The sequence below is a fragment of the Rhineura floridana genome, chromosome 13, assembly GCF_030035675.1.
Source record: "Rhineura floridana isolate rRhiFlo1 chromosome 13, rRhiFlo1.hap2, whole genome shotgun sequence".
Lineage (NCBI taxonomy): Eukaryota > Metazoa > Chordata > Lepidosauria > Squamata > Rhineuridae > Rhineura > Rhineura floridana.
Genome location: NC_084492.1, coordinates 38189095 through 38205284, shown reverse-complemented (window position 1 = coordinate 38205284; position 16190 = coordinate 38189095). Strand labels below are relative to the sequence as shown.

The 16190-nt window shown below is 50.8% G+C and overlaps 1 protein-coding gene and 1 non-coding gene across 4 annotated transcripts; both read left to right on the top strand.

The window, feature by feature from the left end:
* Window positions 1-536: 536 nt before the first annotated feature.
* On the top strand, window positions 537-15982 carry CTU2 (cytosolic thiouridylase subunit 2). 3 transcript variants are annotated; one of them, XM_061594551.1, is made up of 15 exons: window positions 538-672; window positions 1985-2059; window positions 2859-2937; window positions 3038-3097; window positions 4758-4818; window positions 5957-6066; window positions 8679-8986; window positions 9804-9939; window positions 11869-12000; window positions 12158-12249; window positions 12900-13003; window positions 13697-13832; window positions 14504-14573; window positions 15436-15494; window positions 15691-15982. In XM_061594551.1, exons 1-15 carry the CDS (start codon window positions 611-613, stop codon window positions 15770-15772), a joined length of 1566 nt encoding a protein of 521 aa, XP_061450535.1. In that variant the 5' UTR covers window positions 538-610; the 3' UTR covers window positions 15773-15982. The 3 variants fall into 3 exon arrangements, with proteins under 3 accessions (XP_061450536.1, XP_061450535.1, XP_061450537.1); XM_061594553.1 differs by lacking the exon at window positions 538-672 and adding an exon at window positions 767-816; XM_061594552.1 differs by lacking the exon at window positions 11869-12000 and having other exon boundaries at window positions 537-672.
* Window positions 14071-14189, top strand: LOC133369453 (5S ribosomal RNA). Its single transcript, XR_009758890.1, has one exon. It is a non-coding gene; the product is annotated as a 5S ribosomal RNA (ribosomal RNA).
* Window positions 15983-16190: the final 208 nt, after the last annotated feature.

Here is a 16190-nt window from a genome sequence, read left to right as displayed (position 1 = left end):
AGACGCCTGAGCAAGGGTTGGATGGCTCCCCCTAGTAGGAATGAGGGGGTTGCATCTTGTACTGAGGCGGGGTTGGACTAGATGACCTCTAAGGACCTTCCAACTCTAAGAGGCAAGGATAACAATATTTATCAATTAGATTACTTACCCGCCCTTCACCACAAGGTCCCAGGGCAGGTTATAACAATAAAATATACAGTTATAAGAGAAATAAACAGCAGGGTAGTTTTATGCTACCTTCTCAGTCTGACTCACACATGCCAGCTAGAGCTAACTGCACTGGACAACACTGCAGGGTGGCTGTACCATAGTCTCTCCCCAAATCAGCAGACTTAGGCCTGCTCCTTGTATCTTCTCCTTGCCTTCCCATCAGTTGGACGGTTGGTTGGTTTATCTCTTTCTCTCTCACACACACACACACACATATATAAAAAAAATACCCTACATTAAACTCAACCCGGAAACTGGAATCTGTTTGTGAATCTAAAGAAATCTATGGGCTATGGCGCGCGCAGCCGGAACCGTGACGTCACAAGCGTGCGCCGGGTGCCCGCGCCTGCTCGGTTTCTGTAGGGCGCCCCACGTGGCCGAGGCGGAGAAGCGGGCGGGCATGTGCGAAGCCGGGGAGGGAGGCTGCGGTGGGGGTCAGCCCGGGAGGGCGCCCCGGGGCAGGTGAGGAAGGGGGCGGGTGGGGGATCCGAGAAAAAGCTCCTCTCTGGTTGCTCTTTCGGGGGAGTGGCTGAGCCTGTTGATTTCCCCCTAGATGCTGTTTCTGCGGTAACCGCAGAGGCCACAGTAGGAACGCAGCATAAAATGGTATACCAAAATCCACCGCAACAAGTGAAAATATTACTTACTTTAAATATTTATTCCTCTTTTTCTATTACAACTGCTACTAGTACTACTACTAAAATATTATTCTTATAAAGTGTCATCCATGCATTTTTTTAAAAAAATAGCAGAAAGACTTGTGCACCTTAAAGAATAAGATATTATTTCTTGTTTTTCTTTTTAATTATCATAATAACAACAATCGTATTGCTATAATTGTGTTGTACGCCACTTTTGAGTGCTGGACAAGTGAAAGAATGGGATATGCTTATATTATATTAAATATTTAATCACATTAAATAACACAGCAGAAAGGAGACAACAGAGGAATTTGTGGGCTTTTCAGGCAGCCTTAACTTCAGTGGAGAATGAGGGTCGTGGGCTGTACTGAGGGCGTTACAGAAACAGATTGAGGAGAGATTTGAAAGAACTAAGAGAATTAGTTCTCACTACTTCTGTTGTGATGGCAGTTGGTAACATGTTGACGAAACAAAATCAGCATGAGATTTAGATAATGTTAAAACATAAGTTTCTGATTTGAATAACACTCTGTACAAGCCTTCTCCATCCTTGTGCCCTCCAGATGTTTTAAACTACAACTTGCATCATCTCCAGCTAGCACTGCTGACTGGGGCTGATGGGAGCTATAGTTGAAATCAATTAACTGGAGGGCACCAACTTAGGTAAAACTGACTCTTTACAACTGTTGGCTAACAAGCTGTTAACTTTTTGAGAAGTTGACCTTGGCCTTGATTCGCCATTAAACACCAGACGAAGAAGAAGTTGACCTGTCGTTTTAAGAACAGCAGGTCAGTGAGTGGAGCCAAAGGGAGCAGGTTTTGATAGATCAGGGGGCAGACCCTGTTGTATTTTTGGCAGGTCAGAGAGGAGGTTCAGGGGCTGGAAGTCAATAACAAAAATGCAGTACCCCCATCCCCAAATATCTGGTTTGTTAAATGAAATAAACCTGATACTTGTTCCAAGACAGAAATATTAAATGAGCCAGTGAAAGACTTGATAGTCGGCAACCCTAATTTCTGAGGTCTGCTCCAGTCCCTACAGATAGATGTTTATCTTTCCTCCCCGAATGTTCGACTGTCTTCCACCTTGTCAAAGGCCTTTGGAATCTGATCTTCTTTTTCTGTTTCCTAAGCTGTCCTGTGAAATGCATGAAGTGCAAAGAGGGCTCCCCAGTGTTAATCATCCGTGTTGGGGATGCCTTTTGCAAGTAAGTATGATGGCCGGCTGTGCCTGGGCGGCAGGCATGGTTACCCTGCTCTAAAGGCCTGCTGTGGTCTGCCACAGTGCTGCAAACTTTTTCCCAAGAGGTCTGGCTGGTTTTTGCCACAGGTGTCAACTCCTGGTGTTGAGTAGCAGAGCAAAATTTCGTTATGGCTATTTTCTAGACTTCCTTGATCTCAGTGAGGTTTTTTTAAAAAAATCATTTGAGTTGCTTTTCTCAAGAGCTAAGCACTCTGGTCCACTGTCCATCAGACAATGCTGCTCTAAACTAGAACCAGAAGAGTTTCAACCAAGGGGAGAGGGGTCATAGCTCACATTCTGCAGAGCACATGCTTTGTACACAGAAGTTCACAGATTCAGGCTGCATACACACCATAAATTTAAAGCCCATTCAAAGCCCATTTCCCACCCACCCATCCAAGAATCCTGGGAACTGTAGTTTACCCACACACAGGTACAGTTCCCAGCACCCTTAACAGACTACAGTTCCCAAGATTCTTTGGGGGAAGTTGTGCGCTTTAAATGTATGGGGTGTATGCAGCTCCTGTCCCTGGCATTTCCAGTTAAAGAGGGTCAATTAGCAGGTGATGGGGAGGGGATCCCTGCTTGAGACCTCAGAGAGTCAGTCAAGTAGATGGAAAAGACCCTGACAGTGAAAAGCAATTCTTGTTTTTCCAAGTGTAGTCAGGGTGTGGCTTAAACAGGTAAGGCCAAGATCCTTTACGTGAACTGGATTTCTGTCACATCTGATTGCCTTATTTACATGCATCTGTTCTTTTTTGTAGGGGCTGTTTCAAGGATTATTTTATTCACAAGTTCCGGGCTATGCTTGGCAGGAATCGCTGCATTTACCCTGGAGAGAAGGTCCTGCCTGGGTATTTTGTTTGGGGGGGGGGAGGAGATGACAACAGAAGCGACAGACATGTTTTCTAATACTCCCTTGCATTCCTTTTTGTTGCTGCAGGTTCTCCTTGCATTTTCGGGTGGCCCTGCCTCTAGTTCAATGGTGCGGCAAGTGCAAGAGGTATTTGCCCACAACTTCTTGGTAGGAAGCGGGATTTGCAGTCAGATAAGCAATGGAAAGAGTTTGCATCTGGATTTTGGGGTTTAGTGGGATAGCCAGACACCCCCAAGATGTCAGTGAGCTGGAGGGAGGCACCAGTTTCCAAGAAGGGAGGGAGGGAGAGTTTTCTGCAGTAGGCAGAGCCTCTTCCCTCCCAGCTGCAATTGTTTGCAGTCTCCAGGGCAGCCTTGCTGAGAGAAGCTACAAAACATCAAAGGAGATTCTAGATACAGCAGCTTCTGCTCTTCTTACATCTGTGATGTCCCTCAAACAATGAATTCCGGTGGTGCGTGCCAACGGAAGCAGAGCCAAACCTGGAGGAACTGGCGTGCTTTGGGGAACCTTTAAGTTTGCAGAAATTAGGAAAAAAACATTAAAGGGGCAGTCACCCACCATCACCACCAAACCAGTCTAATGAATATCGAGCACGTTCAGGAGCCCCAGAATGTTTGATCACCTGCCAATGCAATGTCTGCTGGGGAATTGGGAGGATGTTTACGAAGGCAGGTCCCAATCTGGAAATGTTTGAGAAACAATTGGTGTAGCCAAAGCTAAGATTGGTGGTGAGGATGTACATAGGGGGGGAAAAGACTGCTCTTCTGTGGAGTGGACAAACTAGTTCCAGGGGAGGCTAACCTGTGGCCCTCTAGATGTTGCTGGACTCCAGCTCCCATCTGCCTCAGCCAGCATAGCTGATGGGCAGCGATTATGGGAGTTGTAGTCCAGCAACATCTGGAAGGCACCACATTGGTTACCCCTGGGCTGGATCATCTATTATGTCTGCCTGTGTTGATCTCGGCTTTGTTTAGAAGGAGGCATGCAGCTTTTTGCTGAAGTTCAGAGATGCAAGGCCAGGCATCGTCATGTTTTGCGTAGTGTTTGTGCTTCCACTGTGGAAGGCTCCCCTTCTGAATCGCTCACTCTCATTGTTAATTCATTTTTACCTGGGCCTTCAGCATGTTCTGTGCTCCCAAGGTAGTTTTCAATAACACAAATACAGCAGACCATAAAAATCAATAGCAAAACTTAATAAAATGTATTTATTTAACCACAGCTCAGGAACTTGAAAAAAAAATACAGATCTCTCTTTCTGGCTTTTACAGAGGGTGGGTAGCTGTTTGTCAGAGGCCATTGTTACCACAGTGCAAACACAGACCCCCCCAACTCCTTTCCAGGCAGCAGTGTCTATAAAAGGAGGGCACAACTTGAGCTCCTCCAAGGGTCACGTGAGCTTCACTGACCTGTCCTGAGCCACCCCTGTTCTTCCCTTGGTCTTCTGGGGAACCTTTGCTCCGGGGGAAGAGGGCTATTAGCGTCTTGCATGGGAGACTAGATTTCCTCTAATCGTTTGAGGCACCTGCAATGCAGCACACTTCCAAGTTACGAACCTAAGAAGAGACCTGGAGCTGGATCAGGCCAGTGGCCCATCTAGTCCAGCATTGTCTTCTCACAGTAGCCAACCAGATGCTCCGATGGGAAGTCCGCAAGCAGGACCTGAGAGCGGTTTCCAGCAACTGGAATTCAGAAGTACGCTGCCTCTGAGAGTGGAGGTAGAGCGTAGCCATCAGGGTTAGCAGCCAAGTTCTTTGACCCAAAGCTGTGCCTGTCTTTCTCCTCCCAGGGCTTGAGCCGGGAAGCAGCCAAGAAACTCCGCTTCAAACCAGGAATCATCTACATCGACGGTAAGTTACGCTTGCTGGGCGTGTCCTTCTCTGCACTTGGGAGACTGAAGTCTGGTAGCTCTGGGCCAGAAGAAGCTTGTTCAAGCCGAAAGAAATCTGACATCAACATTTCCACTCTTCTCCCAGATTTTATTATTTATTTATTTATTGCATTTGTTTACCACCCCATAGCCGAAGCTCTCTGGGTGGTTTACAACAATTAAAACATAAAAACAAACATACAAATTTAAAAACATATTTAAAAGCCAATTAAAACACATGCTAAAATGCCTGGGAGAAGAGGAAAGTGGCGCCGAAAGATAACAGTGTTGGCACCATGCGCGCCTCGTCAAGGAGATCATTCCATAATTTGGGGGCCACCACTTAGAAGGCCCTTTTTAAAAATGATACTGCTAGAAAGTCATCCCTTTACACTCTTGCTTGGCTTTGTGGAAAACGTACTCCCGCCAGGTGCCAGCGCAGGTGGCGTTGGGCTGGCTGTTGGAGAGGGGAAGGCCCATAGCTCAGGGGTGGAGCACTTGCTTTGCATGCAGAAGGTCCCAGGTTTGATCTCCACAGTCTCCAAGTAGGCCTGGGAAAGGCCCTGGTTCTGCGACCCTGGAGAGCCACTGCAAGTCAGTGTCGCCCAGGCTTGGGGAGCTTGAGGTTGGCCAGATGCTGATGAACCGCAACTCTCCTTATCCCTGATTATTGGCCATGCTGGCTGGGGCTGATGGGAGTTGGAGTCCAACAAGACCTGGAGGACACCGGGTTCTCCACCTCCACTATATGCAGTTCTGAGAGAGATGGGCGAAGGAGAGGAATTCCCTTAGTAGAAGGCAACTTCCTGTAGCCAAGTCACTTAGCATATTTCACCAGGCACCATTACGGTGTGCATTGTGGCCCCTCTTGCATCGAAAGTAATTTGGGCAGCACTTTTGAATGAGTTTGGGCAGGGGCAGCTTAGACAGCTCCTTGAAAGTTCAGACTAAAACCCGGAGCGGATTCCACTGCCCTGCTGACATGGAGCCACCAGCCGCCACTGACTCAGGTGCCTTCCACCGTGATTCTCCTCCAGCCTAGGATAAGGAAGGTTGTGAGTGCCCCACAGATGCTTGCTGGTCAACTGATCTGCCTGACCCCCTTTCTTGCCGCGCAGAGGGAGCTGTGTGCGGACAGAGCCTGGGCAAGCGGGAAGACATCCGCCGCCAGGTGGAGACGATCCTGCAAGCCACGGGGTTCCCCTATCACATGGTGTGCTTGGAAGAGGTAAGGAAAGGCACCCACGAGGAAAGGCCGAGGTGGGGGAGCAGTGCCAGCCCCCCTCCTGAGGCCATTGCCCAGTTGCAGCATGTTGTGGTCTTTGAGTGGTGTCAGGAATGGCCTTAGACAGCCAGTCAGGCTGGTTTGTCTGTAGCGAAATAGCTTCCTACGCCAGCTAACTGATCCCATAGGAAAGTTTCCTTTCTTACATGCCAATTGTGAGAAAGCTCAGAGGCAAAAGGGGGCAGAGCAACAAATGCAACAAAATGTTACCTTTGGATAGGAAGTTAGTTTCTGCACAGACATGACTCCTCTCTCCTTCCTCTGCCCAGGCAAGGAAGAGCATGATCAGAGTTCCACTCCGGGTGTGAAGCAGGGCCCGGCGGGGTGGGTGTGGCCTGGGGAGAGTTCCAAGGGCCAGATAGAGATGCCTTGCGGGCCACATTTGGGCCCTGGTGCGTAGAGCCTTTGGGAAAAGCCAACGAGGGGCAAAGTTTCTGAGAATAATTTTCAAAAGGAATGTTATAACAGAACTTCTTATGATTTGCAGTCCAACATGAAAAAAGTGTGTGTGTGTGTGTGTGTGTGTGTGTGAGAGAGAGAGAGAGAGAGAGAGAGAGATACCCAAATGCTGTAGTATATAAATGTGTCAAGTGATGCACATGCTCCATATGGAAGCAAAGGATTCACCTTAGTAGATTCCGATATTTTGAAAAAGAAAACAGTTTTCATCCTTTGTCTACTAATTTCAGGGTTGCTTAAGTCTTTTCGCATCACTGATGGGTTACCTCAGAGGCCACCTGGATGGTTATTTTATTTTATTTATTAAATTTATATCCCGCCTTATGGCCAAAAGGCCCTCAAGGCGGCTTACAAAAACACGAATATAACACATCATAAAGCATAAATACAATAATGCAATTCTCAAAATTAAATAACAAATAACATTATTAAAAGAAAAGAAAAAACATTTAAATGTGTCACAATAAGAGAACCAAACACTTTATAAAAAGGCCTAGATAAAAATCTTCAATTTCCCAGCAAATAAGTAGCATTTTTATTTTTAACATATAAATATACACAGTATATAAGTAGCCAAACAATAATAATAAACAACAAACTAATGAGAACATCTCAATAAATATACAATTAAACAATCCCCACACACTTAACAGTGTTTAACAAAAATATGCTATTGTCCAAATAACAGCAAAAATGAATCTCCAAAATTAAATCTTGACCCCCCAAAACAACTAAAAAACAACTAACCCCAGTAGTCTATAGACATCCCGAGCAGCAGGTTCACGCACACATACACACACACGGTCTCCGGCCCCTTCAGCAGTTGCTGCTTTTGCAGCTGGAGAGAGACAGGACCCCGCCCTTCCAGGCCAGGTGGAAATCAGCCAGAAATGCAGGGAGCAGGTCTTGCAGAAACTCACACAGGTAGATGGTCTCTGGCCCTTCAGCAGTTGCTGCTTTTGTAGCTGGAGAGAGACAGGACCCCGCCCTTCCAGGCCAGGTGGAAATCAGCCAGAAATGCAGGGAGCAGGTCTTGCAGAAACTCACACAGGTAGATGGTCTCTGGCCCTTCAGCAGTTGCTGCTTTTGTAGCTGGAGAGAGACAGGACCCCGCCCTTCCAGGCCAGGTGGAAATCAGCCAGAAATGCAGGGAGCAGGTCTTGCAGAAACTCACACAGGTAGATGGTCTCTGGCCCCTTCAGCAGTTGCTGCTTTTGTAGCTGGAGAGAGACAGGGCCCCGCCCTTCCAGGCCAGGTGGAAATCAGCCAGAAATGCAGGGAGCAGGTCTTGCAGAAACTCACACAGGTAGATGGTCTCTGGCCCTTCAGCAGTTGCTGCTTTTGCAGCTGGAGAGAGACAGGGCCCCGCCCTTCCAGGTTAGAACCCATTTGCCTTTTGCGCGACTCGTGCTTTCAGCAAATGGGGAAACTGGACAAAAAATGCACAGACACAGTGGATTTAGCAGACTTTTCCAAATACTACAAAGGCAATAATAATTTCTTCGGGTGCAATCCTAACCCTTCTTACCTGGAAGTAAGCCCCAGTGAATTCAGCAGGACTTACTTCTGTATAGATATGGTTAGGCTTGTACTGTAACCAATTGAATTCAGGAATGTGGGAAAGACCTGTTATATCCTGGGGGAAAAAACCAAGATGGAAAGCATTTCAGCAAAATAATAAAATCTCTCTCTTTGCAGTCAGCCAGACTATTGGGGGGGGGGGGAGAAAGAGAAAGAAAGAAGTGGGGGGGGGTCAGGCTTCCCTCCTGTTAAGAGGAAGCTTGGGAGAAAAGCTTCTGCCCTGCCGGAAAACTGGACCAAATGCAAAATGTAACCTTCAGTGTGAATTCTGAGTAGACCTTGCAACAGGGTGGACACCATGGCCCCTCCAGATGCTTCTGGACTGTAACTCCCATCATGACTTCCTGTTGGCCATGCTGGCTGGGGCTCATGGGAGCTGGAGTTTCAGCAACATCTGGAGGGACAATGGCTCCCCCCCCCACTGCCACCACCTTTACAGTGTTTAGGTGACTGCTGCTGGTAATGCTCCTTGTGGCTGACTCGGAGGGCCCTGTGCGTGCTCTGCTCTTTCACAGGTGTTTGACCTGCCAAGTTCTGTCTTGCGCTCGATTCCCCATAGCACCACCGAGCATGGCCACAGCTACAAGGAAGCCGTGGATGGCTTCATAAGGCGGCAGCAGCAGCAGCAGCGTGAGGAGATGACGGGTGATGCAGCAAGCTCCTTGAAGGACCAGTTGGCTGAGCTTAGCATGCACAGGTCTTCATGGAAGGAAGGAGTGCCGGTCCCAGGAACTCCTCCTGTTTCCCACACTGAAGAACTAACCAAGCTCTTTGGAGCTGTGAAAACCCTGACGGCGAAAGAGGAGCTCCTGCAGACCCTCAGGTGCGCCCCTCTGCCTTGGCTGGAGAGAATCTTTCCTTAGGTCGGAGCGTTGCTGGATGAGTTCCCAGCATGCATCGCACTCTAGGATGGGCAGCTCTGGAGACTGCATTCCAAGTGGGACCCAACACCCCCTTGATGGCTAATTGAAGTCGTGTAATAGGGGGACCACGGTGCCCCAGATCCTGGCTAATCCCAGGAGCAAGAAGGCTTGGATCCCTGCCAGCGGGCTGACTGCTTCAAGCACTCCCTCAAGGTTGCAGAAGATGCCGCAGGTAGAGCCAGGGCCATTCAGGAAGAGGGCACACTCTGCCTAACTAATCCTGAGCAGCAACTTCAGAGCCACGGGCTCAAGGACTTCTGGAGCCAGCACTTAGAATGGGCCTTACTCTATGCAAAGCCACTCTGCCCTGCCCTCTGCAGGGCTGCCACTTCTGGGTTTGCTGTTGATGTCCTTGGTGCAGCTCCACTGACGGAGTGAGGCAGTCATCGTGTGCTTTGCTTGCCTCTGTTGAGGGTCATGGGCCTGGGAAGGGGTCAGCCAGACCGTGGCCTTTTGCAAGAGTAATAGGTCAGGAATTTATATCCTCCATGCTGCGTTTGTCTGACAGTGGAACAGACAAATTCATGAAGGCTATCAGTGTTTGCCTCTAAATACCACATGCTGGGAATTGCAGGTGGGGGAAAGTGCACTTGCCCTCCTGTCCTGCTTGTGGGCTTCCCGTTGGGACATCTGATTGGCCACTGTCCAAAAGAGGATATAGGACTAGGTGGGCCCCTTTTGGCCTGCGCAACAGGGCTTCCCTTCTTACTTCCTTAGGAACCACTTGATCCTCCACGTGGCCCGGACAAGCGGATACACCAAGGTGATGATGGGAGACAGCTGTACCCGTGTGGCTGTCAAGCTCTTGACCAACCTGTGCCTGGGACGGGGGGCCTTCCTGGCTGTAGATACGGTAAGAGAAGGGAGGCTGTGCAGTTTGCTTGGGACCTTCCGTGCTGTACCCCAAGGGAAAGGGCCCATCCCAAGAGGGGTGATTCCGTATCTCCCAGGGACCCAGCGCTAGCGCTGGCCCACTGTGGCTCTGCTCCAAGTGTGGCTTTATTTCAGGTTACTTTCACTAGTCGGCACAGTCCTTCTGTAAGCCTCCTTTCCTGGGATGACAGCTGGTATAGCACAGTGGGGAGGAGAGCCTGGCTGGGAGTCCAGAGTCCATGAGTTCAAATCCCCGCTCGTGTCTCCTGGGTGTCAAAGGCCAGCTAAAGATCACCCCCATAGGGAGTGGCTCAGGGGTGATGTGCTTTGCCACCTGTGCAGCTGTGGGCAAGCTGCAGAGTCCCAAGGAGCCCAGTTGCCCCCCAGCTGACAGTTGCGGACAAGGGAGGGGCTGGCTTGTGCAGCTGCGGCAAGCTGAGTAGGCCCTGGCCAGCTGGGGAGGACTAGCCTCAGAGGGAGGCAATGGGAAACCTCCTCTGAATACCACTTACCATGAAATCCCTATTCATAGGGTCGCCATAAGTCGGGATCGACTTGAAGGCCGTCCATTTCCATTTCCTGGGATGCCGTGCTGCTGTGCTGTTGGCCAGGGCAGACTCAAGCCCAGGACTCCAAGGCCTTCTTGTGCAGGAAGGGGGCTGGGGGAACCTGGAAGGCAGCTGTACTGTCTTTGGCCCCACTCAGTGGGGCTTCAGGAGAGAGCCTGCAAACAGACCCCGCCCGGGGAGCAAGGGCCCGGCCTCCCTTCTTTTGGTGGAGGACCCTCCCTTAGAGACCTGGCTACTCCGGCCTCTCCTCCAGACTTCCCCGGCCCTTCCTTCTCCCTCTCTCAGGCCTTTTCACCGTCTCCAGGGTGCCAACCCTGACATCTGGCTGAGACCCTGCAGCTGGATTCCTTAGGCAGAGGAAAGAGAGGGACCGCTCCCCGCCTGGCTCTTCTTTCAGAGGTGGAGCCTCCAGGCGGTGTCCACATAGGGTCTCCTCAGGAGCCATGACCTGGCTGATGCCTGGTGGTGTGGATCAGGGCCTACTGAAAGGGCAAGGTGCTGAGAATGGACCCGCGAGCTCCTGCTTCCCGTCACATTTTCCCACCTGTTGGGTCTGCAGGGGGCCACCTTTCTCCTCGCGTCACTGTGGCAAGCCTTTCATCACCACCCTGCGATGAGAGGGGCACCCTCGTTTGTTTTTGAGGTGCAACTTTTGGAGGGCGCTGATCACAGTTTCCCCTCTCCAGAGAGGGTGTTTGGGGCTAGCCATTTTAGCAGGTGGCACTGGCAACACTTCTAATGCTCCAGCCAGCTAGCACAAAGCCAGGGCCCTGCTCCCCACCCCAAACATTTGTGGGGCTAGGGAAGGCAAGCAGGGGGTTGTTGCTGAGACCTGCCACTGAGGTGCAGCAGCAGGCGAGGGCCTAAGGTTGCATTCCCTGTGTGTGCTTGCCTGGGAGTATGCTCCATTGAACTTAACGGGGCTTACTTCCAAGTAAATGTGCAAAGGATTGCACCAGAGGGAAGTGGGTAGAGTCTTGGTGACCTCAAAATTTGGCTTGGTCATCAGGGGCAGCCAAAGTTTGTTGATGCAGCACCACCCCCGTTTCAATAAAAGCGAAGGGTCGTCGCTCAGTGGTAGAGCATCTGGAAGGTCCCAGGTTCAATCCCCATGGGCGTCTCCAAGTAGGCTGATGGAGCCAATGGGCTGCCTCTGAGTAAGGCACCTTCCTGTGTACCTGCGTCACTCTGGAGCTTCTGTGAGTGGCGTTAGTTCCACCCAACCGTTTCAGTCTTCCTTGATCCATTTGATCTGACAAAGAGGACAGCTGATCAGGCACTTTTCCCTCTGCTTGCCCCTGCCCCCCTCTTGGTCTTCGTTTCCTCCTCCCACTGGAAAGGGCTTCTTGGACAGCCGCCATGGAGACGTGCTCTTCTTGCGTCCGATGCGGGAATACCCTGCCAAAGAGATTGCCTTCTACAACCGCCTCTTTGGAGTGCCCACCGTTTTCATGCCTGCGCTGGACACCAAAGTAAGAGGGTCATAGCGCTGGGTCACAGCAGCTGGGTCAGAGCAGTGTCTGGCCGCCTGCAGTTCTGGGTGCCTGTCGAGTGAACCCTTGGGAGGGAGGGGCTGCCCTTCTCAGCCTTCCTTTGTGCGCAAGAGTGACGATCCCGTCCTCTCTGCAGGCCCCCGACAGAGCCAGCATTCACCGCTTGATTGAGGGCTTCCTTTGCAGGCTGCAGTGCGAATTCCCCTCCACCATCAGCACTGTCTACCGGTAAGAGTGCCTCCTGCTGGGTCCTGCTGCTTCTAAGGGGACACTCGCCAGCACTGCCCCCAACGCTAATCTCCCACCCGGCAACCTGTTGCTGTTTGCACCCGTTGCAAGCAGGGGTGCCTATACACCTGTGGCAACAGCACCCAGTTTCTGCAGGCTGAATAAACTATGCAACCCTGGAAGTTATCTGGGTGCCTTTAAAAAACAATGTATTCAAGGCAGCAAAGCCTCCCCCTCACACACACACCCATTTCTTGGTCCCCACAAATCTTACTCAGCCCACTTTCTGTATTCTTGAGACTACATTGTTCTTCTCTTGCAGGATTTAAAGTTTGCGTCAGTCATCACACGGTCTAGAAATGTAGAGCTGTATCCAACTGTTACTCAGAGTAGGCCTACTGAAATTAATGAACCTAAGTTAGTCATGCCCATTAATTTCAGTGGGTGTACTCTGAGCAGGACTAACTTGGGCTACAAAGACCCTTTTTGAGATTCTTTGCCTGCATAACTGTGCCAGGTCCCAAATGCCCTATGCAGAGTTGGGTTATGCGCCTTCCCGCTGGGAGGTACACGGTGGGACTGAGGGTGGGAGAAGAGACTAGCCTTGCCTTCCAGCCCCCTTCCTGACACCCTCTTCATCCTTTCTGCAGGACAGGTGAGAAGCTCTGTGTGACTCCCCGAGAGGCTGACCCCGGTGGCTGCACAGAAGCACTGCAGTGCCTCTTCTGCCTCTGCACCCTGGACACTAAAGTTGGTACGTGGTGGCCTTGGGAGCCCCACAGGGCAGTTCTGTTCCACCTGGCTAAGAAGGGGATGCACCTGGGTGCAGTTCTGCAGGGAGAACTGGCAAGATGCAAAAGGCTTTCTTGATTCCAGCCTCCCACCCCAAGGCAAACCTCCCACTCGCCAGCCTGACTGTTCCAACCTGCAGGATGCCAGGATCAGTGGAGGCCAAGAGTTTCTTTCCCCTCTGGGCTGCTTTCCGCCACAGTCGCTAAACTGGAGGGTTCTGCCACTGAGACACCTGTCTCCTGAGTGACACCTGGGGCAGACCTCTCCATCCTGGGCCCCTCCAGATGTTGTTGGACTCCCAACTCCCATCAGCCCCAGCCAGCATGGCCAATGATGGTGGGAGGTAATCAAACAGCATCTGTAGGGCACCCAGTTGGGGAAGGTGGCTCCAGAGGCAATCCACTAAAAGTGGCAGGAAATCTTTCTGGGGGAAGAGCATACCGGTTCTTAGCACGATGTGTGGGAGTGAACGCCATGGGTACAAATGCAGCATGACTGTTTTTACTTACAAAGCATAGCAGTTTCGGCTGATGCCCTGAGCTCTGTCACGCTTCTGCCGTGGAGGACAGCTGCTTCTCAGAGGAAGCGTTGCTTCTTTCGCCTGCTAACTCTGCTTTCGCCTGCTAACTCTGCTTTCCTTCCCATCTACCACCAGTGGATGGCTCTTCCTTGCAGTCAACGGTGCTGTCAGAGCAGATCTGCCAGAAGCCGCCTCCGCCGTCTGCCGGGAATGGCTGCTGCAGAGGGGCCTGGAACCAGACAGGATGCTGCAATAACCCTCCGGTGCCCGGGTGAGGAGAAGCCAGCAAGGTCCAGCGCGGTTGGCCTCCACAAACACCTTTCGCCTTGCACGGGGTGGGGTTAGACCCCTTGCTCCTACACCAGGGATGGGAAACCCCATATGCCCTTCTGAGGACCACATGTCAGGGGTGGGCAGGGCAGCAAATGTAAATGTTACCTTTGCGCAGTGGGCTGCTTTCCAGACGCACACACTCTAGCCTCTATCCAGGCAATTGAGAGGCATTATCTACCTACGGCCACACTGCCCTGAACACGCCCGATCTCGTCTGATCTCAGAAGCTAAGCAGAGTCAGGCCTGGTTAGTACTCGGATGGGAGACCTCCTGGGAATACCGGGTGCTGTAGGCTTAGAGGAAGGCAATGGTAAACCACCTCTGAATACCTCTTACCATGAAAAGCCTATCAACATATCCAAAAGATGCACAGGGTCGCCATAAGTCCGTTGGTGGTGAGGGGACCTCTGCCCCGACTTCTGCAGCAGGGAGACTTGGGGTGTGTGGCCTGGGCAGAGTTGTGAGGGCCAGAGAGGCCTGGAGGTTCCCCACCCCGTACTAGACTCACAGATGCCTCATGCCCAGATTTTCTTCCAGGGGGAAATCGTAGCCCTGGGTGGACATAGAAGGGAGGCTTGATGCTCTGCCCTCCTGCTCTTTCCCCTGCAGAGACTCTTCCCATCATGCCCAGCTTCTCCCGTTGCTCTGCTACAGCTGCCGCCTGACCATCAAAGACATGGTAAGTCCTCCTGCAGTCACTAGTGTGGCACTCTGGAAAACTGCAGCATTTGACCCTAAGAGGAGCCTGGCTGCTGCCTCAGGCCAACGGCCCTAGTCCAGCATATTTTTATTTATGTATTTATTATTGGATTTATATCCCACCCTTCCTCCCAGCAGGAGGACACATCCTGTTCTCGCAGTGCCCAACCAGATGCCTCAATGGGAAGCCCAAAAGCGGGACCGGAGTGCGAGAGCACTCTCCCCTCCTGCCGTTCCCAGCAACTGGTATTCAGAATCGTGCTGCCTCCTATGGTGGCAGAGCAGAGCCAGCATGTGCTTATTGTTCTGAGGCTGGCCCCTGTCATTAAGCTGTTCCTTCTGGGTGGGCAGACTAAACTAGTGAAGACCTTCCTCTTTCAACAGGCCTGTTAAGTAGAGACCGTATCCCAATCTGCGTTTGTGTTGGAATTGCTTTTTGTTTTTAAAGATGTTTTGTTTTTAAGATGTTTTAGAGTGTTTTTGGCGTTTTTGTTTGGTGCCCTGGGCACCTTCTTGGAGAGTGGTGTGTATGCATGTGTATATAGATAGATGAGTTTGATGGCTGGAAGAGTATTGCTTCTGCAGCCTTTGAGTAGGGGGTGTTGTGTGCCCAAGCAGCGTGCATGGAGATGGTCCACTGCTTCCACTTGATGTGGACAAGGAGGGGGTTCCCTGCAACTTTGGCTTGAGAAGATGGTGTCCCCATGAGGACTAGAGCCATGGCAAAGAGGAAAGCCACTTTCTCTTCTGTATTTGTTTTACCAGAGTGAGGATGGGTGTGGTGGCTCTGCCAGGCTAAATTCTGGAGGTGTTCATTCAACCCAAGCTCTTTTCCTTTGCAGAGCTGCTTGGAGCCTCTCCCACCGTACATCCACTCAGAGGCAGAACGCCGGCAATGCAGGTACAATCCAAACCCTTTGCAGAGGAGGGGATTTGGGAAGCGGAAGATAGTTAATCTCTGGATATAAGCACCATAGGAAGGGCAGGGAAGCACATACTGGGGGCCGTGTTGAACTGCGTGTGCATATATATCTTTGAATGAGAAAGCAATCAATCAAAGAGTTAACAAACTTCTTGTGTGTGTTTTCTGATTGTAGGGCTGCCATGAAGCAAGAAATCCAGGAGTTCTTGCTTGAAGAAGAGGAGAGTGATGGTGGTGAAGGCCTTCCCCTGAGCTGAGGACCCAAACCCCATCTGGACAGTTCAACGTCTTGAGCTTTTGCTGACCTCTGGAGTATCAAAACAAAGCACCCAATGCAAGAAAACACCAGCACTGACAGCTCTTGATGGATTCCTTCCCTTGGCTCTACTGTGGCCTTTTTCTCCCCTTGCTGAGTTTTTTAATGCAAATAAATTATTTTGAATCCAGCAGTGGCTGGATTCCTGTGACTGGGGCTCAAACTTCCTGATGCTACACTCTTTGAAGTGCAAGTCCACCAGTACTTCCGTTTTATGGAGAAGAACTGAAGCTTAAAGGGGAGGCTTATTTGCCTCAGCAGTGGGGGGACGACAGTGCTGATGTGCCTGGGGCCCTGCCTGAATAGGGTCAAAAAGGGTACCAGCCTGCTGGGAGGCCCAAAATAAGATGCTTGATAGA